The sequence below is a fragment of the Mchenga conophoros genome, linkage group LG1, assembly GCF_057382185.1.
Source record: "Mchenga conophoros isolate Kocher_MC1m ecotype Shallow Benthic linkage group LG1, M_conophoros_male_GT1.1, whole genome shotgun sequence".
NCBI lineage: Eukaryota > Metazoa > Chordata > Actinopteri > Cichliformes > Cichlidae > Mchenga > Mchenga conophoros.
Window position 1 is genome coordinate 19,556,179 of NC_140526.1, and position 23,258 is coordinate 19,579,436.

The following is a 23,258-nucleotide window of genomic DNA, read 5'->3' on the forward strand; positions in this document are numbered from 1 at the left end:
ATTGGGGCAAAAAATCGCAATTAGATTATTTTCCATAATCGTTCAGCCCTAATATATATATATATATATATGTATATACTTTTTTTTTGTCTTTAAAACATCTTTGCAGACTGACTGTCCTGGACTGGTTGGGTTTTTTTTTTCAGGTCTGGTGAACTCAGCTCTTTGGTGTTGGTGTTCAGGAGTAGAGCCTTCTAATAATATTTATTCAACTTATAGAATTAAAGTTCTGCGAGTATTTTCTTTAGCAAATAAATATTGTATAGAATATTTAAAATCACCTACATTTTTGATGTTTACAATGCCCATTGTGTGTAATACTGGAATTTCCTACTACTGTGAACGCCTCATCTTTTACCTGACTGCCGGACATCCGCTTTTCCGCACACTTCGTTGAGTCCGCTCTGGGTGAGTGCCGCTGCTCTGCTTCTCTTCTTTTCTCCTAAATGTTTATACTCTGTTTGTGCAATTTAACGAGTTCTTTTAGTGATTTATAAAGCCAACCGAGGTATAACTCATATTAGAGTAACACAGTGGTTGATTTTTCCTAGTGAAACTTTGTCATTTTTGTATGTAAAAGGAGTGTGATGAGCTAACAACCCGATGCTAATGCCTAGCGCTCCTTTGAGCCCAGTGTGAAATGAAAATTTGACTGTGAACCACGGTTATCGTGTTGTTTTATTAATTACATTTGGTGTGTTTGTCAGTCTGTTACATAAGGTGCAGTTAGTTCTCTTCACAAATCAGTTGGTTAAAACAGCCTCATTCTTTATGCTGTAAAGTTTTTAACCAACCGCCATCTTAGATTCAGTGTCAGCTGTCGGCAAGATCAAAGGAGCCATTTTACCGCCTCTGACCGAACACGGGAGAAAAAGAGTCGCGTGTGTGCAGGTCTTGTGGGTTAATTAAGACAAAGGAGGGGGGGGGGGGAACTGAGGATTAATCATAGGCTATGTCCCCACATACACCGGTATTTTTGAAAACGGAGATTTTCCGTTTCCGTTTTAAAAAACGATCCCGTCCACACATAAATGCAGAAATGAAGGAGAACACTGCTAGGAACATGCCAAAGCAGCAGGTGGCGCTATATTCTTAACCGTGTAGAAATGTTGGCCAATCAGAAGTCTAGAAACCTCGGTGGGAAATGGCAAACAAAGATGGGGCATAGAAGCAGAACCGAGTCATATGTGTGGAGGGACAGTAACTGTGTGTGTAAGCATTTAAACACTGCAGAGAGAACAATTAACAGTAACAGTATTGTAGAAATGCATTTCACCGAAACAATAACGTGGCGCACAGTGTGACGTCAAAAAAGGCGCTGCGTTTTCTCCGTTTCCATGTCCACACATAAATGCAAAAATGGAGTTTTCAAAAGATATCCTGGCAAGCGTTTTTAGAAATCTCCGTTTTCAGTGACCGCAAACGCATAGAAAAATCTCCATTTTCAAAAGTACCTGTGTACGTGTGGACATAGCCCAAGAATAATAAGAACTCCTAATATGTAGACTTTAATTTTTAAGAACTGTTTAACAAAGGCTTGTTTGTGCCAACCTAAATCTGCTGCACAGTTTAAATTCTCACTTTGTGGAAAATTAATGAAACAAACAACAGCCCACCTTCACATAAATAAAATATGGCAGTATATTATTATTAGTATGGTACATAGATATTTATTTTAAAAATACAGTATATTTACTATGATACTATGTGCAGTTAATAATATTTTAGGAAGTAGAATTTGAATGCAGACCACCTCAAATATTAAAGCCTTAAAAATATATCGTGCAGTTTTTCATGTATGAGTGTTTTGCAATCTTAACTGAGAGGTAGACCAAAGAAAACAGAGGAGAGTTGTTGTTTGTATTCCAGCTGTAGTAAACAAAGAAGTTTAGTGAATCTTTTTGACAACAGAGAGTGATGCAGTATTGATGCTAATTTGAGTTTTCTGATCCTGTATTTTTGCTCTTTGTCTTTTGTTACACAGAGTGAAATAGAAGCTTGGTTTTGCCTTTGCTGGTAAGTAAACAGTGATTGTAACTGAAGCAATATGAAACTGGGATTGTGTAACATGTTTAGCAATTTACATACAATAGTTTGGCTTTTTGTGATATCTTGCCATTTGCTCATGGGCAAAAACACATTTAGGTTTTATAAGCAGTAAGCCTCCCCACTAGACCTGTGAGTGTCCCTAAAAATGTCCCTGAAGTTTAATAGGCCATTTATGTCTAATTTTAATTTTAAAGGCTTATCAAAGCGTTTCTGTAGTAATTATTGTTTTTATTACACATGTTAAGGCCATTTGAGACTCTGCAATTAAATTTTGCCCTCTTTAGACTAAAGTGAGTTCATTTTGTCTGAGGTACAGTGCTGGGAAAAGTCTTTCTTCCTTGCAGATTTATTTTGTTCATGCTTTTTTGTCACATGTTTCAAATCATCTAACAGGGATGATATGAATAAATACAAAAAAGCATTTAAACATTTAAGCAATAATAAAAGACTAAGAGAACCAGAGTTGTGAGTAGGCAATGTTGTGTATGTTAAAGCCTGTGTGTAATTTATGTACACTAAGTTTAAATTAGTTTCTTAATAATTTGCTCGATACAATGTGTTTGAAAATTTTATACAAAAGGGAAATATTGCAAAATACAAAAAGATTCCTGCCAACAGGTACAATGGAAGGACTCTTTATTATAATTTTTGTAATTGCAAAAATGGTGTGCCACTGTTGTTACTATGACATGTCAAAATTTACATGTATTTTAGGATTTACATATTCAGATCAGAACTAAAACCTGATGAGGTTTTCCGTTGATTCTAACAGTTGTGGTTTTTCCACACTTTATTAAGCACTGACTTGTGATAGAAAATGATGGAGCTAAAAAGCCATAATCTGTACCAACAAATATTGGTGCCTCTTCTTTGCACTTCTGTAGTATGCATGCCTTTATTACACATGTTATCACCATGTGAGACTCTGTAACTGAAGTTTGTCCTCTTCAGACTACAGTGAGTTCATAAAGGCTTGAAGAAATTGAGGATTTTACTAGTTATTTCATGTCACAGTAAATTGGATTGTGTGCGAAGAGGTTCAACAGTGTAAGTCATTAAACAGTGATCTGATGTGTTGTTTCCTTTCTCTAGGATACTGATCTGATCGTCGCAAGTCTGGTAAGTATAGGTTTTGTCTGCAGTACAGTGCTGAGAAAGGTCTTTCTTCTTTGCAGATTTATTTTGTTTATGCTTTTTTCACGTTTCAAATCATCTAACAAGGATGACCTGGATAAATACAAAAAGCAGTTTTAAAGTGATGATTTCATTTTTGAACCAGAACAACCTGGTCTAATGTAAAAACATGTTGGTCTCTAATACCCAGCTGTGGATGCCCTGATAGCAACAATTACCATCAAGCATTTACAGTAACTGGTAATGACTGGTTTACATCACTGGTTGATTTTGGTCCACTACAATTTCAGAATTGTCTTAATTAGATCCAAACAGGGCAGGCAAGAAAAGAAAAAAGTCGTAATTAAGGCCCAATATAGGGTTTTCAAGTCATACCACGTATCTTAATTTCATTAAAGTCCAGACTGATTAGTTTATACCAAGTGTTTTGTTTCATTCATTCAATTGGACTTGCTTGTGTGCTTCAGATCCTAAGTGTGATTAAACTTAAGCCCAGGACCTGATGAGTTGATGGTCCTGAAGTAGTAAAGGAACTCTGGGACATCACAGTAACAGCACCATGTTTGACTTTAATGCTGGTATTTTTCTCTCACTATAGATGATTCAGTTTAGTGCAGTTCGTCAGCACAGCTGTTGGTTATCATCGAGATATTATTAGGCAACTTGTTTTTGCCTGTTCAGCTACAATATCTGGGAGGGTTTTTGTTTTCTGGGGTCTCCAAATCCTTAGAAATCTATTTGTAAACTTTTACAGAACTATATGTGTTTGTTTCACATTAGAGCAGCTCACGACTGGCAGTTTAGGGACGATTAAATATTCACATAGGGCAGGGGTCTCAAACTCCACTCTTCAAGGGCCGGTGTCCTGAAGCTTTTCCACGTGTCCCTGTTACAAAACACCTGAATAACATTTGTAGGTCATTAGTGAGAGTATAGAATTTGACTGTGTGCTGAAGTGGCATCCCCTAAGACTACTCAAATTTAAGTAATTAAGTGTTTGGAAAAATGTACTTCTAAAAGTACTTTCATTGCATCATGTTCATTCACTCATGAGCTGCTATAACATGAATCAAATGGCTGAATTACCACCTCAGCATGCAGTCAGGTTCTGTAGAGTTTTGCTAATGACCTACTAATGTTATTCAGGTGTGTTGCAACAGGGACACATAGAAAAGTTTCTGGACACCAGGCCTTAAGGACCAGAGTTTGAGACCACTGGTGGTAGGGCATTGTGGATTTCAAAAGCTTCTTCCCTTAAATCACTGCCTAGAAACTGCTTTTTGTAATTTGTCATAATGACTTGCAAAGTATAGGTGGGATGAAAACATAAACATAAGACATTTTATAGTGGCCTGATATTTTTATCAAGGCTGTTTTTTTGAAAATAATCCTGGCTTAATTTACAAAAGATGAACTGTCTGAAAGTCATGTTTGTTTGTTTAAGAAATGTGGGAATGTCCAGCAAAGATCTTACATGCAACAGCTCAGATACAGCACTCACTTCTGTTCTTTTTATCATGAAATGATCTACAAAGAAATTACCATCATACTAAATTTTGCTAATTAGGCCTTAATATCAGCTATGATAAGTTTATCATAGATTTAGTGTAGTGCTTATTGCTGTGTATCAAACATGCCCCAAATGTGACTGAAATATGTAGAAACTGCTGTGTAGAAACTAGCTGTCTCCAAATTTCTCATTTTGCCAAAATACATACAGAGTGGCTTGAAACTGTCTGCTCTAACCTCAGTGTGTTGGTTTTGTTGGACCATATAATATTTACAGTAAGTTACTGTAGCAGCACGTCTTGGTGTAAGTTTATAGTGTGTTTTTTTTTTTTAATTGTGTTAATAGAATTTGAATGCAGGCCACCTCAAATGTCAAAGCCTACAAACATTCCATACAAGCTATCATTTGTGATTGTTGCCTACTTTTAAATTGTGACATCACCATTTGATAAAGTGTGTAGTAGTAGGTGAAGCAAATCATTGGTTACGATCTCTACTCTCTTATGTAACTGAACCTAAATTTTGGAGCATTACATGACTCAGAAACTTGTGTGGCTTATTGCAAATGGATAAAACTACATATTACCTTTTATGAAGATGATCATCTTTATTAGGGTGCGGAAAAAGAAAACAGAGGAGAGTTGTTGCTGTCTAATGCTGATTGGAGTTGTCTGAGCCTGTATTTTTGTTCTTTGTCTTTTGTTACACAGAGTGAACAGCTCTTTGGCTTTGCCTTTGCTGGTAAGTAGACAGTAATGGTAATGTTTAGTAATTTACTTACAGTAGTTTGGCTATTTGTGTTATCTTGCCATTCACTCATGGGCAAAGACAAATAGTCAGGATTTAGAATCTGTAGCAGCAAAGCCCCCACACAGGACCACTGACTGCCCCAGAAAATGTCAATGAAGTTTAATAGCCCATTAATGTCTGATTTTAATTTTTGATGGCTTATCAAGTCCAAACATAGTTAAATGTCAGAGACATCTTTATGCAGTTGTTTGATTTCTCCTTATGTTTGTGGATTTAAGTGTGAGTATAGGTGGTACCTTAAACACTTAAGAGCACCACAGCTATCGATTTTTATTGTCTCTCTCATTCCACTTATGAATTAGCATGAAGTCAAAACGCTAGAAGTATTTTTCCTGAGTGACTGGCCTGAGTGCAGTTCACACTGCAGGCGAAAGCGCATCAAATCAGATTTTTTTGTCATGTTGGTATCAGTGATGGTATCATGGTATGACAGTGTGAACGGCACAAATCCGATATTTTAGAAAGCGACTGCTGTTTGAATTTCAATTGTCTTAATTAAGGTCCAAAATAGTGTTTTGAAATCATTTCACAGCTCTTGCTGATCATCAAGATGTTTTTAGGCAAATGTGAGAAGGTTTGTGTTCTTTTTGGCCAGTCAATAAATAATTTTGAGTTTAATGGATATAAAGTATTTAAAGCAGGAGGCCTGAAACTCTGCTGTAACCTCAGTGTGCGGGTTTATTTGGACCATATAATATTTACAGTAAGTTACTGTAGCAGCACGTCTTGGTTTGAGTTTATAGACTTAGTTTATTGTTTTAATAGAACGTAAAAATGTCCTTATAACAGTTCCACCATCATTTGTTAAACATTGTCATTCTGTTCACTCCAATAATTTACTGTAGAAGTCTTTAGTATTTAAAGCCCTACATGTACTGTATTTTTGAAATTATAAGGCATAACGTCAATAAACAATTCTGTTTTTAAGGCAGATTAAGCCAAACAAACAGTCAGATAAGTCAAACTTTATTCAAGTCATTCACAACAACTCTCAACACTGTTCAGTTGTAACACATAAAATACAGACCAATACACTCACTTTTTCAGTTCATTCCTCATCTACAAATCCATCAAACTCTTCATGGGTTGATCAGGTTGAAATCTGCTTCATAAGCATGTCTCTTAGCACGTGCCAGGTCCTTGTACACACACCATAATGTTATGTTGAAGCACCGTACAAATTACTCTACGAGGGTCCTGACTATGGTAGCCATAATGCTCTGACAATACATCAAGCAGCGCAGCTTTGTAGCTTACCAAAGTATTACTAAAATATTTGACAGAATTTTGAGCGCTGTGTACCACAGAAATCCCGTTCTAGGTCAGTAAGCATAACCAGAATCGATACACTAGGCACATTGTATGTTTTTGAGAAAATGACAGGGTTTTAGGTGTGCCATATAGTCTGAAGAATATGTTAAATCCAAGCATGTTGGAAATATGACTAATTCCATGCCTTTTGTGTCTTACAGGTGACCTGCTGCAGAAGATCCTCTCTCTCTATCATTATAAGCAATTCTGTCTATCCTATCACTCTCCCAACTCTATCTAATTTGAAAGCCATTCTATCTTGTATCCCTCTATCTCTACTGCTCTATCTAATTTGAAAGCCATTCTATCTTGTATCCCTCTATCTCTACCGCTCTATCTAATTTGAAAGCCATTCCATCTTGTATCCCTCTATCTCTACTGCTCTATCTAATTTGAGAATCCAAGTTTTGAGAATCCTTTCAGAATCCAATTTTCAGAAATCCAAGTTACCAGAACTTGATCTATCTGTTACAGAATTCTGAGAGATCTCTGCTCTCACTGCTCTTTCTTTCCTGTCATTAAGCTCTCTCACATTCAGTCATTTTGCTGGAAATTACAAGTTGAATATACAGTAGTAGAATTACAGTACAGTGGAACTTATAGTAGAAACTACTTACACAGCCCTACATTTGTCATTTTAATTTTGCATTACACTTTGGAATTAACACTTCTAGTTTGGCTTACTTTGATCAATTGTATAAAATATCACCTCTTTATAAGTTTACTTGTAATAAGATAATCTGGTTATTTTGTAATACATACATTCAGATAAATAATAAATTAGATCCAGTCTGTTAGTCTGTTTCATTGGCTATAACATTTGACTGCAAGTTTATAGTACTATTATTTAAGGACAAACCCATTTTGTCACTCAGTGTAAGTATTCAGTTAGTATTGTCATCGAGAAGTGCCTGAGGACCCAGACTTCCTGTTTCCTGACTGCTGCAGAAAATCCAGCTGAAGAATCCTCATCACCTGTCATCTTATCACCACACCACCACAGCTCCATATATTTGATTTCAATTTTAGATATCTGAAAGATTTACATAAACTCCCCTAAGAGCTAAGACTTTTATTATAGCCTGTTGATTGTTGAGATTTATTCTGCATATCATTTTATAGAAGTTGTAATTATTTACCAGTCTGGTTAAAAAAAATATAAGTAAAATTATACAGTTTCTAAGAGCTACAATAAAACGGACCAAATTGTTTCCAGAGAACTTTGAATTTCCTTTATTTTGAATTTGGAGTACAAATCAGCTTTTTAACATCTATTCATATATTCATAAAAACATTTTACAGTATAATAGTACATTTCTCAGATTTAACAGTAACTTGAGGAGTTGTACGTTTTTCTGTGTTTCAAGGTTCAGTTTTGTTTATATTTGTGTATAACCACATATAAGCTCCAGATTGTACTTCAGCAAAATGCCAAGAAAAGGTCAAAGGTCAAAGTCCCTAAAGCTTAGATGGCAAAAGCAGAAAGAACAGGTGAATGTTTCTCAGAGCAGTGAGCAGGTAAAGGTGTGTGTTTCAGCTTTTCCCAGCACAGAAGTGCAGAGCAGTGTTCAGACAGCCACAGTGTCTTATGCAGATGTGGTAAAGAAAGGTGTTCCCTCAGTGTCTGTCCCAGAGTCTGAAGTTATGCAGGTAATCCAGACTGAACCCCAGCTAACTGTACAAACACAGCATGATGGAGAGACAGCCAAAGTATCTTATGCAGATGTGGTAAAGAGAAGTGTTCCCTCAGTGTCTGTCCCAGAGCCTGAAGTTATGCAGGTAATCCAGACTGAACCCCAGCTAACTGTACACAAACAGCATGATGGACAAGTTCCAGGACAGTCTCATGTACAGGTTACAAACAGTGAAAGTCCACGAGTGAGTAGCGTCTGTGCTTCCCGAAGCCAGGCCGCTCCTAGGTATGGAAAGTACCGGAATCAGCAATGCATGGCTAACAGCTTGGTTTTCCTGTCATTCTTACATGAGGATGAATTTATTACCAGAGCAGATCTAAACCGTGTGTTGGACAAAGGCCATGCTGTCTATTCAGATGCCAGACTGAGGTTTGTGAACAGCGTGTTTCTAGCCTGCGATGAACTTCCCTCAGTTGTTACCAGCCGCAGACACGAGTATCAAGTCGACATGTCTCAGTTTGCTCATTACGGCACATTTGATGGTACAGATCACTTTCCGAGCCTTGAACAGGGATTACAGTGTTTGGCTTCAGACGTTCGCTATGCTTTGCTAGTCATGGGAGGAACAGTCATCGCTGTTAGCAGGCTGAATTCAGGTGAATATGCATATTTTGACCCTCACCCACGTAAGTCTACTGGTATGCCATTGTCGCTAAGTGTAAGTGGTGGAACTGCAGTTATGTTGAAATTCACACGTCTTAATGACATGATTGACAGGATCAAACGTTTGTACAGAATGTTCAGCATCGCACCAAGCTGCACTTATGAACTACAGCCCATCGAGTTTCACAGTGAAAACGCTGCTGACCAAAGAGATGCTAATCAAACCACCGAATACAGACAAACAGCTACAAGTGCACCAGCACCAGCTTTAAATGAACGTGTTCATGAATTAAACTCTGAAATATACACTGAGCAGACACGGAAACCTGTGACCAAAGATTTAACCAGTGAAGTAATGTCATCCAGAGTTGATTCTTCAAATGAGACAGCTGCTCCCAGAAAAAACCATCATCCTTCTGATTATTTTGAAAAGGAAACCTCTGCATCCTCTGTGAGAGAAACTCAGGTAACACCAGATTCTATTCCTCAGAATGATTCAAACAGTGCCTCCAGTTCAACTAAGATAACAGAGGGACTCTCAGATAAACTGCTGAAATATAGTAAACATGAAAGGCAAAAAATGAGGAGAAGATTATTGACCCAACAAAAGCTACCACAGAGAAAGGAAAATCAGAAGACGAAAGAAAGGCAGATGTACAGGTTTGATGAAAGCTTCAAGGCAAAGAAAAAAAACTCAGCTCGGAAGTCTGATGATCCTGATCACAGACAGAAAAGGATTCTGTACAGAAATGAACTGTATAAATTAAATGCTACCTATAAGGAGAAAAAGAAAGAACATTTGAGAAAGATGTATAGAGAAAGTGCTGAAATTAGAGATAGAAAAAGAGAACGTGTCATAAGGACATATAAAGACAATCCCCTATTCAGAGATAAGCAGAAGGAACGTATAACAAGAAAATATAGAGAGTCTTCCATATTCAGAGATAAGCAGAAGGAACGTGTAACAAGAACATATAGAGAGTCTCCCATATTCAGAGAAAAGCAGAAGGAACGTGTAACAAGAACATATAGAGAGTCTCCCATATTCAGAGAAAAGCAGAAGGAACGTGTAACAAGAACATATAGAGAGTCTCCCATATTCAGAGATAAGCAGAAGGAACGTATAAGAAGAATATACAGAACTTGTGCTGGATTCAGAGAAAAACATAAAGCTTACATGAGGTCATATGTATATAACCTATATAAAGAAAGCGAAGAATTTAAAAAGAAAAAACGATTTTACATGACTAAGCGGTATGGAGAAGAGAAACAATTTCAGCAACAACACAAGGACAATATGAGAGAACGAATGAGAGTAAAATATTGGAACGGTTTTTCTTTCAGACAGATGCATAATATCAGATGTGCAATGAATATAAAACGGAAATATCGCCAGATGCATCGACCAGCTGAGAGTTTACAGAGTCATCCAGAGAACACTTTAATGAATGAGGCCATATCTCGTTTCAGATCAAACATTAAGTCAGCACCATCTTATGTTTGTACTGTTTGTCTAAAAGCTTCTTTTCCTAATCAGGTGAAAATCTGCAAAAGACAAAATTACTCAAAACACCAGACTGTAGCTCATCAGTGTCTAACTGGTAAATATGTTCATGTGTGTGATGAAGCATGTCATGATCACTGCAGCTTTCCTGTTGAGAGAAAAAAAGAGTATATCTGTCACACGTGTCACAGTTCCCTCAAAAGTGGATGCATGCCCAGGCTTGCTGCTGTTAATGGTTTAGAACTGCAGGATATTCCAGCTGAACTTTGTGATCTCAACATTCTGGAGAGACATCTGATTGCCAAATGCATACCATTTGCTAAGATTATTCCTCTTCCAAAGGGGAGACAGAGACTCATACGTGGTAATGTGGTGTGTGTACCATCTGAAGTCCAACAAACAGTTGACTCTTTACCGAGGATCAGAAGCCAATCACAGATCATGAGGGTGAAATTGAAAAGACGACTGTGCTACAAAGGCCATCAGCTGTTCCAGACTGTCACCTGGTCTAAACTCATTCAAGCTCTGCGTAAACTGAAACAAATTCATCCACAGTACACAGATATTGTTATCAGAGATGATGCATTGCTTTGTGATCCAACGTTACCTGATGATGACAGCAGTGATGAAGCCAGCATGGCAAGTGATGATTATAATGAAGCAGATTTAATGGAAATTGACAACTATGAAAAAGATGCCCTTTTGTGTGAAAGTGAGTCTCAAAGTGACCAAGATATTAATATGCAATCTTGTGATGAACAACCAGAGGAACAAAATCCAGATGAACCAGAAAGTGATTTGAACAATGGAGGTTTTGCTCTAGAAAGTTGTCTGCAGCCTGTTGACATTTCAGAAGAGATTCTCTGTTTCACTGATAACACATATTGTGTGGCTCCTGCAGAAAGAAACAATCCTGTTAGCTTCTTCAGAACTCCTCATTTGGAAGCCATGGCATTTCCTGTGCAGTTTCCTACTGGTCAGAATACACTGGATGAAATGAGACGTCTCAAGCTCACACCGAGTGCATACTTCAAGTCAAGGCTTTTCAACATTGATGCAAGATTTGCTAAAGACACAAATTACCTGTTTTTCTCACAGTTTGTCACTGAAATACACTTGGCTAATTCCAGCATGACAATACAGCTAAGGAAAGGTAAAACTATGACGAAAGATGGACGCAAAATCACATCAGGAATGTTACAAAGTAAGACAGAAGTAGAGAAGCTGGTAAGAGATAAAGATGCAATCAGATTTATGCAGCCACTCAGAGGAACTCCAGCTTACTGGCAGAAAACTACCAGAGATCTATTCAGCATGGTTCGCCAAATAGGAACACCTCAGTTCTTTGTCACTTTCTCTGCTGCTGAGATGAGATGGCCTGAAGTGATTCAAGCAATAAAGAGACAGCAAGGTGAAGAGGTTGATTTTGAAGCCCTGGACTGGTCAGAAAAGTGTGAAATTCTAAGATCAAATCCAGTAACCACCATGCGAATGTTTGATAAACGTGTTGAGGCTTTGTTCAGAGATTTGCTTTTTTCTCCTGCACAGCCCCTTGGTGAGATCATTGATTACTTTTACAGAGTTGAGTTCCAGCACAGAGGTAGTCCACATATACACATGTTGCTGTGGATTCGAGAAAAGGTAGAAGCAGATGTGGATGACGACCAAACTGTCTGTGACTTTGTTGACAGATACATCTCAGCTCAACTCCCTGATCCAGAAAAACAACCTGAACTGCACAAAAAAGTCACTGAGCTACAAAAGCACAGCAAAAACCACACAAAAACATGCTTTAAGAGTGTGAACTCTGGTTGTAGATTTGGGTTTCCCAAACCACCAGCCACAAGAACAATGATTGTGAGACAGGATGAGGATTCAGACACTGAAGCTGCAAAAGCCAAACTCAGACCTTTGTTGAACCTGCTGAAGGAACCTGAAGCTGCTTCCCTCACCATAGAGCAGATTCTGTCACGATGCAACTTGACAATGGATGAGTATGAACAATGCCTCCAAGACATAAACAAGAAAACAGCTCTGATTCTGAAACGTGACCCAAATGAGTGTTGGATCAACAATTACAACCCAGACCTGCTTGAAGCCTGGAACTCTAATTTAGATGTCTCATTCATTTTGAATGCCTATTCATGTATAGAATACCTCTGTAAATATATAACAAAGAAAGAATCTGGCCTCTCTGAATACCTGAAGACAGTTATTGACAACTCTGATAAGAACACCGTCAATGAATGTGATGAAATGAGAGCTGTGATGCAGGCTTACTCAAAAAAGAGAGAAATCAGCGCACAGGAGTGTGTGACTCGAGTCTGTGGCCTAAAAATGAAAAAATGTTCCCGCAGTGTTGTATTTGTACCAACAGATGATAACCCAGTAAAAATGAGTCGGCCCATGAGCTTCCTGGAAACCACAACACATGACAGTTGTAATATTTGGATGACAAGTTTGAGTGATAAATACAAATGCAGACCTGAGACCCCAGAATATGAGGAAATGTCACTGGCTGATTTTGCTGCCTTGTGCAGGTTGGTGAGTGGTCCAAATGAAGGAAAAGATGTGCTTCCTCTTCTAAACCAGCTTGGATTTGTACAAAGGCGAAAGAATGATAAACCAGCTATAATCAGGTATTACCACTGTTCACAGGAAAAAGATCCTGAGCAATATTATGGTCGACTGTTGAGACTTTACCTTCCACACAGATCAGAGCAGGAACTGAAACCACAAGGGTTCCAAACCTATCAGTCCTTCTACAACTCAGGTTTTGTACGACTTCCATGTTCAGACCACAGTGAGTCTGTGAAAAGGGTTGTGAAAAGAAATAAAGACAAGTATGAGAAGAACTCTGAGGATATTGAGAGTGCACTGGAAGAGTTTGAACAAAATAGGGATGTTGTGATCGATGAATGGTGTAATCTTGCTCCTGAATCTGAAGTTGTGAGGCTGCAATGTGATGAGAATCTTCCTGAGAGACATTCTGATGATGAGAACGAACAGGAGAATGTTCCCGACTACAGTCGTCAGTCTGATGCTGTAACAAAGATCAGAGCCGTCAGAGAACAACCTGCAGTAGATCCAGCCGTGGTACGTGTAATGTATCAGAATCTGAACCAGAAGCAGGCCTGCGTGTTCTATGCCATAAGAGACTGGTGTATTCAGCGAGTTTGTGGTTTGAACCCAGATCCATTTTTCTTCTATATCAACGGTGGTGCAGGAACTGGAAAGTCACATCTGATTAAGTGTATTCATTCTGAAGCATCAAAGATCCTGAGCAGACTGCCTGCTAATGCAGAAGAAGCTGACATATCAAATCCAACTGTTTTACTGACTTCATTTACCGGTACAGCAGCTTTTTCTATCAGTGGCTCTACGTTACATTCTCTACTGAAACTACCCAGGAGTCTGAAACCACCCATTCAAGGACTTGGTAACCAACTGGATGAAGTCAGATCTGAGCTGATGAATGCTGAAATTATTGTTATTGATGAGATTTCAATGGTTTCAAAACCCCTTTTTGCCTATGTGGATGCAAGACTGAAACAAATCAAAGGCACTCAGAGACCTTTTGGTGGAATGTCAGTTTTAGCTGTTGGAGATTTTTACCAGCTGCCACCAGTGCGACAGTCTAAACCTCTCTGTGTTTACGATCCAGAACAGATTGACCTATGGCAGGAGCATTTTCAGATGATCACTCTAACCGAGATCATGCGTCAGAAAGATGATGTGGCCTTTGCAGAGATGCTGAACAGGATTAGAGTCAAAGAAAAGACAGATGAGCTTTCTCAGTGCGACAGAGATTTGCTGTCACAGGCTGTGACTGCACCAGAAGAATGTCCAACTGAGGTCTTACACATTTATGCCACCAACAAGAATGTGGAATCCCACAACACAGATACCCTGAAGAAGCTTCATTCAAACATCATAATCATCAATGCAGACGATTTCCAGAAGGATAAATGTACAGGCAGAATGGAACGAAGAGACAAACCATTTACAGGTGGGCGAAATGATTTACCTGACACTCTGAATGTTGCTGAAGGAGCTCGAGTCATGCTGACCAGAAACTTGGACACACTAAACGGTTTAGTCAACGGTGCTTTTGGTATACTGATAAAGGTGGTGAGATCTGAAAATGATGGACACATAATTAAACTGGGGCTCAGGATGGACAACCGGCAGCCTATGAGACACAACCGCAGTGCTAATGCAGCATCTGATGATCTTGTTTACATTGAGAGAGCAGAGGAGAGTCTGAAGTTTAAAGGAGCGGTACGCAGACAGTTTCCTGTAAAGCTAGCATTCGCTTGCACAATTCACAAAACTCAGGGTCTTACAACACAGACAGCTGTAGTTTCAATGAAGAACATTTTTGAACCAGGTATGGCTTACGTTGCTCTCAGCAGGGTGACGTCTCTCAGTGGACTCTATTTGCAGGACTTGGATGAGAAAAAGATTTACGCCAATCCCGAGGTAACTGCAGCGCTCCAAACCATGAGACAAGCCAGTGTTGAGGAAATGATGCCTCTTCTTCAGGTCAGAGAAACAGCCAGCAGACTTGACACTCTTACACTGATCCATCACAATACGGAGGGTTTGCCATCTCACATCAGTGACATCAAGAGTCATCATGAAATGTGTTTAGCAGATGTTTTGTGTCTCACTGAGTCTCACCTTCAAGGCTCCTTTGTTGCAGACAGTCTTCATTTGGACGGCTACACCATGTTCAAACGCAACAGACATGTGTCCTACACAAACTTTCCTCACATGGCCAGCAGAAGTGGTGGGGGAGTTGTTGTGTATTTGAGGAATCATTTTCAGGTTCAGGTAAAACAGTATCTGCATAATGTCACTGATCTTGAGTTTTTAGTGTTGAAGGTTCAGGCTCCATTCCCTGCGCTCATTGCTGTTGTGTACAGACCCCCTGACTACAGTTTGACACCATTCATGCAAAACCTGGTAAGTCTTTTAGATTCACTTGAAATCATGGACTGTCACCCAATCATTGTGTGTGGAGATTTTAATGAAAACCAGTTGCAGAGTGGAAGAAAACAGATTCTGGAGCAGTTTCAGTCGAGAGGGTATTCACAGCTGATCACTTCTGCCACTACAGACAAGAACACCCTGCTTGACCTCATTTTTATTTCTCAGCCACAGAAATGTCTGTATTCAGGTGTTCTGAGATCATATTACAGTTACCACAACCCTGTCTTTTGTGTCCTGTCCTCGAGCCAATCATGAAGTCGTCTGGTGAGTTTTGAAACAATTACAGATCATGTTTGTTACAGAGTTTACTGATTGTAGAGCATGAAAAAGATTTTTCATTGAAAAAAGGGTCTTCCCTACTCTGTCTGTCAGAAGACCCTTTCTTATTGCAATGTTATTAATCATTTCACCAAATCATTGCTGAACTTCATGAAGAGCAGAGAACATCTGCTATCATGCACCTCTGATCTGAAATGTGCTGCAACATTTGATAAACCAACATCATGTTTTAAATGACTAAATCTTTTTACTATGACGTATGTAGCTCAACAAACGAGATCTTCCCCTCCAAGGGCTTTAAAATATGAAATAGTAAATAAATAAATCCCAGATAAATGCAGGTATTTATTATGGGTCACATGAATAAATACAGACAATTATATTTTCTTGATTATAGTAGATTTTGTAGAATCAAAAGTTTTTGTGATGAATGAGTTTTTGCTTATCATGTTTTACAGGTAAAAAATGTCAAAAGTTTTAAACTATCTTTAGGCTACCAGAGATGTCTATAATGATACATTATGTAGAGAAAAACATTAGTACAGCTTACATAATGTGTATAAAAACTGATGTAGAAGTAAATGGATAGTTTTCTGAAAGTTCCCGACTACAGTTTAACACCACCCACCCAGCTCAGCCCCCAAGTGTCTATGTAATGCTGGTATGGTGTGTGAGTTTGACTTGGCCTTTATCCGGGTGGGTTTGGGTTTGGGTGGATAAAGGCCAAGTCAGAATTCTCTGAGCAGCTGGAAAAAGCTGCAAATAAACAAAGATATCAGAAAGTGTGGGCTTTAGGTGTAGCCCCCGCTTTCTGATGCACTAATTAAACTTAGTAACTGACACCCCATACCAGCATTACATAGACACTTGGGGGCTGAGCTGGGTGGGTGGTGTTATAAGCACGTGTTTTGTTAGATATATTTTTTCAGAAACGGCACAGTCTCCTTTGTGGCAAAACCTTCAAACTTCACCATCCTCAGCTGAAACAACAACAACTTAACACCATCTTCATGAACTGCTGAGCCAAACCTGATCCATCAGTGCTGGACTGCACAGATAACCACATGCCACAAGGAGATGCTGTGTTATGAACTGCCATACCAGTGTGTCTTCAATGGAGAAGATGACACACCCATCACCTGACCTCCTGCCTGATCTGGAGACCATCATCATGCTGCCACACTACAACCTCTGAGACCATCAATGATGACTCATACTGAGGAAACTGTATTTCCTGTCAGAGATGCTCAGTGATCCTCAGAGCAGAGAGAGGTATGATTCTTTATCTTTGATAAAAAATGTCAGTGTTTTTAATTCAATTAATTAATTAAAATCTTGTTTATTGCATAAATAATTCCACACTCAAATGATTATACTTGTTGACACTTTTTGAGTTTTAATTGACATTATGGATTACAAATCTATGCTTTTTCTACTCTGTCTCTCTGTGCAGGTATTGCTGTCTTCTGAGTTCTTCAGTGTCCCAACTGAGACATTCAAACCTCATTGCAGAGCTCATGTCTTTCCTCACCATCATGCGAGTGTGAGATTGCTCTGGATTCTGGTTATGTGGCCCACAGCACCTATAAGGTATTTCAACATTGTTCATTGTATAACTTATTTGTAGTTTTTAGGGTTTCTACAGACAAAAAAAAAAGTTCCTTTTTCTGTATTTTTTAGAACAAGCTCGTCCAGTGTGCCTGCATTCCAGCTTCTTAGACTCTACGCAAGTGGACAGAGTATCAGTGTTTGACCACTCTTACAGACACTGACTTCTGTCAACTCACTGCTACTGATCAGGCACTTCATCCAGGAAGACAGAGGGCTGCAAGCCTGTCATCATTTCCAGTGTGGCTTTGTATTCTTGGGGTAGCATCAGATTTTTCCCACAAATATTCAAAGGTAACATTTATTTTAAGCTTAGTTATTAAATCAAAAGTCTTCTCTTGTGTTATGTCTGTGAAGGTTCTCATGGTGTCCTTTGATGTAGTCTCTCTCTTTACTTGCATACCCACTACGGAGGCCGTGGAGACTGTCAGAAAACGACTACAAGAAGACAGCTCCTTGGAACACAGGACCAACTTCACACCCGATCAGATGTGCACACTGTTAGACCTCTGCCTTACCACTACATATTTCAAATACAACGAGGGTTTCTACAGACAAAAACATGGCTGTGCCATGGGCTCCCCCGTGTCACCTATTGTAGCCAACCTTTGCATGGAGGAAGTGGAAAGGAAGGCTCTTGGCTCTTTCAAAGGAAGAGTACCCAGCCACTGGTACAGATATGTAGACGACACCTGGGTCAAAATCAAAACTCAAGAAGTGGAATCCTTCACTGCGCACATTAACGCCGTGGATAAAAACATCAAGTTCACCAGGGAAGACACAAAGGACGACTGTTTGCTTTTCCTGGACTGTGCTGTGCACATTGAAGAGAACGGCAACCTCAACATTGAAGTTTATTGGAAGCCCACACACACGGACCAGTACCTCCTCTTTGACTCCCATCACCCTCTGGAACACAAACTTGGAGTAATTAGGACACCCCCCCGGGCAGAACATGTTCCCTCTAAGCCTGAAGGGAAAAAGAAGGAACACAAACATGTAAATGAAGCACTTAAAACATGTGGCTATCCTAATTGGGCGTTTATAAAGTCAGCAAAGATGCACAGAAAAGAACATCAGATACCAGCGAGGGAGGATAAGAAAGACAGATGCAACAACATTGTCATCCCCCATGTACTAATTAGACTTAGTAACTGACACCCCATACCAGCATTACATAGACACTTGGGGGCTGAGCTGGGTGGGTGGTGTTAAAAGCACTTGTTTTGTTAGATATATTTTTTCAGAAACGGCACAGTCTCCTTTGTGGCAAAACCTTCAAACTTCACCATCCTCAGCTGAAACAACAACATCTTAACACCATCTTCATAAACTGCTGAGCCAAACCTGATCCATCAGTGCTGGACTGCACAGATAACCACATGCCACAGGGAGACTGCTGTGTTATGAACTGCCATACCAGTGTGTCTTCAATGGAGAAGATGACACACCCATCACCTGACCTCCTGCCTGATCCTGAGACCATCATCATGCTGCCACACTACAACCTCTGAGACCATCAATGATGACTCATACTGAGGAAACTGTATTTCCTGTCAGAGATGCTCAGTGATCCTCAGAGCAGAGAGAGGTATGATTCTTTATCTTTGATAAAAAATGTCAGTGTTTTTAATTCAATTAATTAATTAAAATCCTGTTTATTGCATAAATAATTCCACACTCAAATGATTATACTTGTTGACACTTTTTGAGTTTTAATTGACATTATAGATTACATATCTATGCTTTTTCTACTCTGTCTCTCTGTGCAGGTATTGCTGTCTTCTGAGTTCTTCAGTGTCCCAACTGAGACATTCAAACCTCCCTGCAGAGCTCATGTCTTTCCTCACCATCATGGGAGTGTGAGATTGCTCTGGATTCTGGTTATGTGGCCCACAGCACCTATAAGGTATTTCAATATTGTTCATTGTATAACTTATTTGTAGTTTTTAGGCCTTAACACAAATAAAATGTTCCTTTTTCTGTATTTTTTAGAACAAGCTCGTCCAGTGTGCCTGCATTCCAGCTTCACAGAAAAGAACATCAGACACCAGCGAGGGAGGATAAGAAAGACAGACACAACAACATTGTCATCCCCTATGTAGCCGGTGTATCAGAAAAACTCAGGAGTTTTCTCCAAATACGACATCCCAGTGTACTTCAGACCCAGTAACACACTCAGACAGAAACTGGTTCACCCGAAAGACAAAACTCCTAAACACAAACTTAACAATGTGGTGTACGCTGTACAGTGCAGCGAGGAATGCCCAGACTTCTACATCGGAGAGACCAAACAGCCACTTCACCAGCGCATGGCACAACATAGAAGAGCCACCTCCACAGGACAAGACTAAGCAGTTCATCTGCATCTAAAGGACAAAGGTCACTCTTTGAGGATGCCAATGTTCACATTTTGGACAGATGGAGGAGTGAAAGAAGCCATTTACGTCCACTGTGAGCGACCATCTTTGAACAGAGGCGGTGGTTTACGACACCAACTGTCTGCCATCTATAATCCAGTTTTGAGTTCCCTCTCCAGACACCGTAACGTCCACTCACATCCTGGGAGTGGGCGTGGGTGATTTCCTGACCTCAGGAAATCACATGATAGGGTGGGGCCAGGTTTCACAATGAGCTCACCCGAAACCCTGGCTGATTGGGACCCACACCCACTTTCACACCTTGGCTCATGTTATTAGGTAGAGGATCATCAGGGGGTTCTTTGTCCCTCTTTGGGGGGAAACTCCCACTGGGTTTAAATCTGGGACTCTCCACCATTGACCCTTAGAACTGAAGAAGCTTCTCGGATGAGAGGTGAAACGTCTTCAAGGAACTCAAAGAAGTCCAGACGCTTTTCTTTCCAAGCTCCTTAGATTTCACTTGTGTTAATTACATTTTATTTGTTGTTGTTTTCTTTTAGATTTATATGCAGTGATTGGATGTGGTGGAGCTTTGTTAACCGTGTGGAAAACATCTGTTTGTGATGATATTTACAATGAGGCTTTAAGGTGACAGTTTCCATGTAATTTCAATCCTCTTACTAAGCAAAAACATGTTTGCAATTAACATGTTTTTTCAGTTTTGTCTTTTGGATTTATGGTTAACATTCCTCTGTGACAGCAAATACTAAACTGGTCCAAGTAACCAGCATATCATTGGTCAAAGGCAAAAAGGACCACATGTCACACTAGCAATGAATTTTTGACTGTGTTTGTGTTAGTATAGAGTAGGTCTAACAGTGGTTTTCCACATCTGCTCTAATATATATAGATAATGGGTCAGACATATAAAGTCATTTTGAAAAGTTCATAAAGGTCATTTATATGTGTTCCTCTTTATCATTTTATATCAGGTCACACAGCTGACTTGAGTTTTGATCAGAGTAGAACCATAACATTCATGCTAATGGTTCTACTGTTTACAGTTACTTTATGATGGATTTCACCCTGGTCACAGCACTATGTGAAAAGCTGTTAGAGGTAAAGTTAAGCCAATTAATACATCATCATAAGTCACTCTCTAACGCAGGGCAGTGATTATTATTCACTGTAATTTATTCCACAACAATGTTCTTTATTTGATTCTTTAAATATGCACATCGATTGTTTAGCTCTGTGACTCTCCACACCTGAAATATATCACAATGTGGACTTCATTTCGACAGTATTTTGTAGATTGGTACCATATTTATCATCGAATCATCTTGTGCACTTATTAACTAAATGTTGTTTGTTTGTTTTTTTTGTTTGTTTGTTTGGGGGTTGTTGTTGCCATTTTTACCTTTCACCAACTGTGTAAATTCTGCAATTTTACCTTGGTTTTGTTTCACATCAGTTTATCTGCTGGCTGGTATTCCTGTCTTCCTTCTCTCACCCCAACCGGTCGCAGCAGATGGCCGCCCCTCCCTGAGCCTGGTTCTGCTGGAGGTTTCTTCCTGTTAATAGGGAGTTTTTCCTTCCCACTGTCGCCAAAGTGCTTGCTCATAGGGGGTCATATGTCATATGATTGTTGGGTTTTTCTCTGTATCTATGAAGCGCCTTAAGGTGACTTTTGTTGTGATTTGGTGCTATATAAATTGAATTGAATTGGTTTTCTTTCTTTTCTAATGTTTCTGGTCATTTTTCACAGTTAAACAAGTAACTTTGAGGTTACGTCATCGTTTTCAGCTGTTATCTGTATACATTTTTTTCCTAATAATTACATTTCTGCAAAATTATAGCAGTTCTGGTAAGTTGTAATATTTCTGCCAAGTTATTAATTTTTGACTAAATTATTACATTTCTGCTAAGTTGTAGCTTCTGGTAAATTACAACATTTCTGCTGAATTGTTATGTTTCTTCTAAGTTATTGCATTTCTGCTAAGTTATTACATTTTTGCTAACTTGATGTTGTTCTGCAAAGTTATTAAAATTTCAACAACTTTTTAAACACTGACTTTGATTTCTTCAGCTTCTTCAGCTATTTTCAAGTATTTTCAGCAGACAGCTTCAGCTTTACAGTTTCCTCTAAGTGATTGCAGTTCTGCTAAGTTATTACATTTTAGAAAAGTTCTTTTGCTTCTGCAAAGTTTTTACAATTTCTGCAACTTTTCAGCTTTTTCAGCTACTTTTTGCATACAGCTTCAGCTTTAAGCATCCACACTGCATTTTCGCAGGAAATGCAAATTTTTCTAGTTACAAATGATTCTTGCTGTTTTTCATCTTCTGTTTATCACTAATTGAAGAAATCATTAAAAAAACAAACTATTAAGCCTGAGGAGACATCATTATATTTCAGATCTTTCTGGAAATATAACAGTTCTTCATTGATGCAATGTAGGTTTTCCATTTTCCATGTGCAGACAAGAAGACTGCAATGCTGGATTATAAAGAACAACAAAACTTTACATTTGAATAAAAATGTAATTAAGATAAGTTGATGTTCATTGAAAGGAAACACGCTGCACATTAGGATGGCTCCATACTTTCTCAGTCATTAACATTATAAGACTGGTAAGTTATGCATACACACCCTGTGGAAGTTGTCGTTTGGTCCAAACCAGCACTGGTACTGCAAGACCATTATCACCCTAAACTGAAAACAAAATAGCAATAAAGGACCTGGCAAAAGGACGGCAGCAGCTGTGTCTGCGTCTGTGGCCCAAAGCCCTTCAAGAGAATTCTTTAATCCTGACACCTGCAAGTCATTTTATCATGATTTACAGTGGGGAAATGTGGGCCGGGGGCAGGGAGGCCACCAGAGGAACTGTTTTCACAACAAATGATGAGGAACGCACTGTTGTTTAGGCCAGGCATTTGTAGCTTGTTGTCCACTAACATATGGAGCTTAATTTGACAATGAAAGCTTAGACAGAAAATGGGCTGCGTGACTGTTTCTCTGTATTTCTGCTCATACTCACTGTCTCGTGTTTGAGGGGGCAGGAGACATGAGTGTGGAGCACAGTGTGAATGAATGAAACTGTGTCTTTGTGTGTGTCAGAGGGAGACTGAAATCAAAGATAAATAGGCTGGAGGTTTTGGGACAGGATACAGAGTTCCCTTTAATGATCATGAGTGGGATCTCTACAGGCCAGAGCAGTGCAGCGTCGTGGCTGAAAGTTGCCCAGCTGTTCCCCCATAATGTCTTCACATTACGGTATCGTTCACATCCTTTCACTTTCCAGTGTGTCATTAGTTTACGTGTGAAATTACCACATGCTGCACATAACTTTGGACTTGGATGTACTGGTGGTGTTGCGTATTGTGTAATGCAGCAGTGGCAAT

The 23,258-nt window shown here is 39.1% G+C and overlaps 1 protein-coding gene and 2 long non-coding RNA genes across 6 annotated transcripts; all 3 read left to right on the forward strand.

Annotated features, from left to right (window-relative positions):
- Nucleotides 1–142: 142 nt before the first annotated feature.
- Nucleotides 143–7,598, forward strand: LOC146583271 (uncharacterized). The gene is made up of 5 exons (XR_014893113.1): nt 143–408; nt 1,985–2,016; nt 3,142–3,168; nt 5,403–5,433; nt 6,975–7,598. It is a non-coding gene; the product is annotated as an uncharacterized LOC146583271 (long non-coding RNA).
- A 4,262-nt stretch (nt 7,599–11,860) lies between these two features.
- Nucleotides 11,861–15,683, forward strand: LOC146583272 (uncharacterized). Of its 3 annotated transcripts, XM_085269394.1 has the most exons (3): nt 11,861–15,159; nt 15,320–15,450; nt 15,543–15,584. In XM_085269394.1, exons 1-2 carry the CDS (start codon nt 11,869–11,871, stop codon nt 15,428–15,430), a joined length of 3,402 nt encoding a protein of 1,133 aa, XP_085125520.1. In that variant the 5' UTR covers nt 11,861–11,868; the 3' UTR covers nt 15,431–15,450; nt 15,543–15,584. The 3 variants fall into 3 exon arrangements, with proteins under 3 accessions (XP_085125520.1, XP_085125514.1, XP_085125515.1); XM_085269388.1 differs by having other exon boundaries at nt 11,861–15,450; nt 15,543–15,683; XM_085269389.1 differs by having other exon boundaries at nt 15,320–15,567.
- Nucleotides 15,684–16,610: 927 nt separating this feature from the next.
- On the forward strand, nt 16,611–21,853 carry LOC146583273 (uncharacterized). 2 transcript variants are annotated; one of them, XR_014891623.1, is made up of 6 exons: nt 16,611–17,160; nt 17,342–17,478; nt 17,569–17,790; nt 17,879–19,087; nt 19,269–19,405; nt 19,492–21,853. It is a non-coding gene; the product is annotated as an uncharacterized LOC146583273 (long non-coding RNA). The 2 variants fall into 2 exon arrangements; XR_014891626.1 differs by having other exon boundaries at nt 17,911–19,087.
- The last annotated feature ends 1,405 nt before the right edge of the window (nt 21,854–23,258 follow it).

Coding starts and splice junctions, on each gene's coding strand:
- LOC146583272 (XM_085269388.1), top strand. CDS start 11,869: ATGCAGCCACTCAGAGGAACTCCAGCTTACTGGCAGAAAACTACCAGA.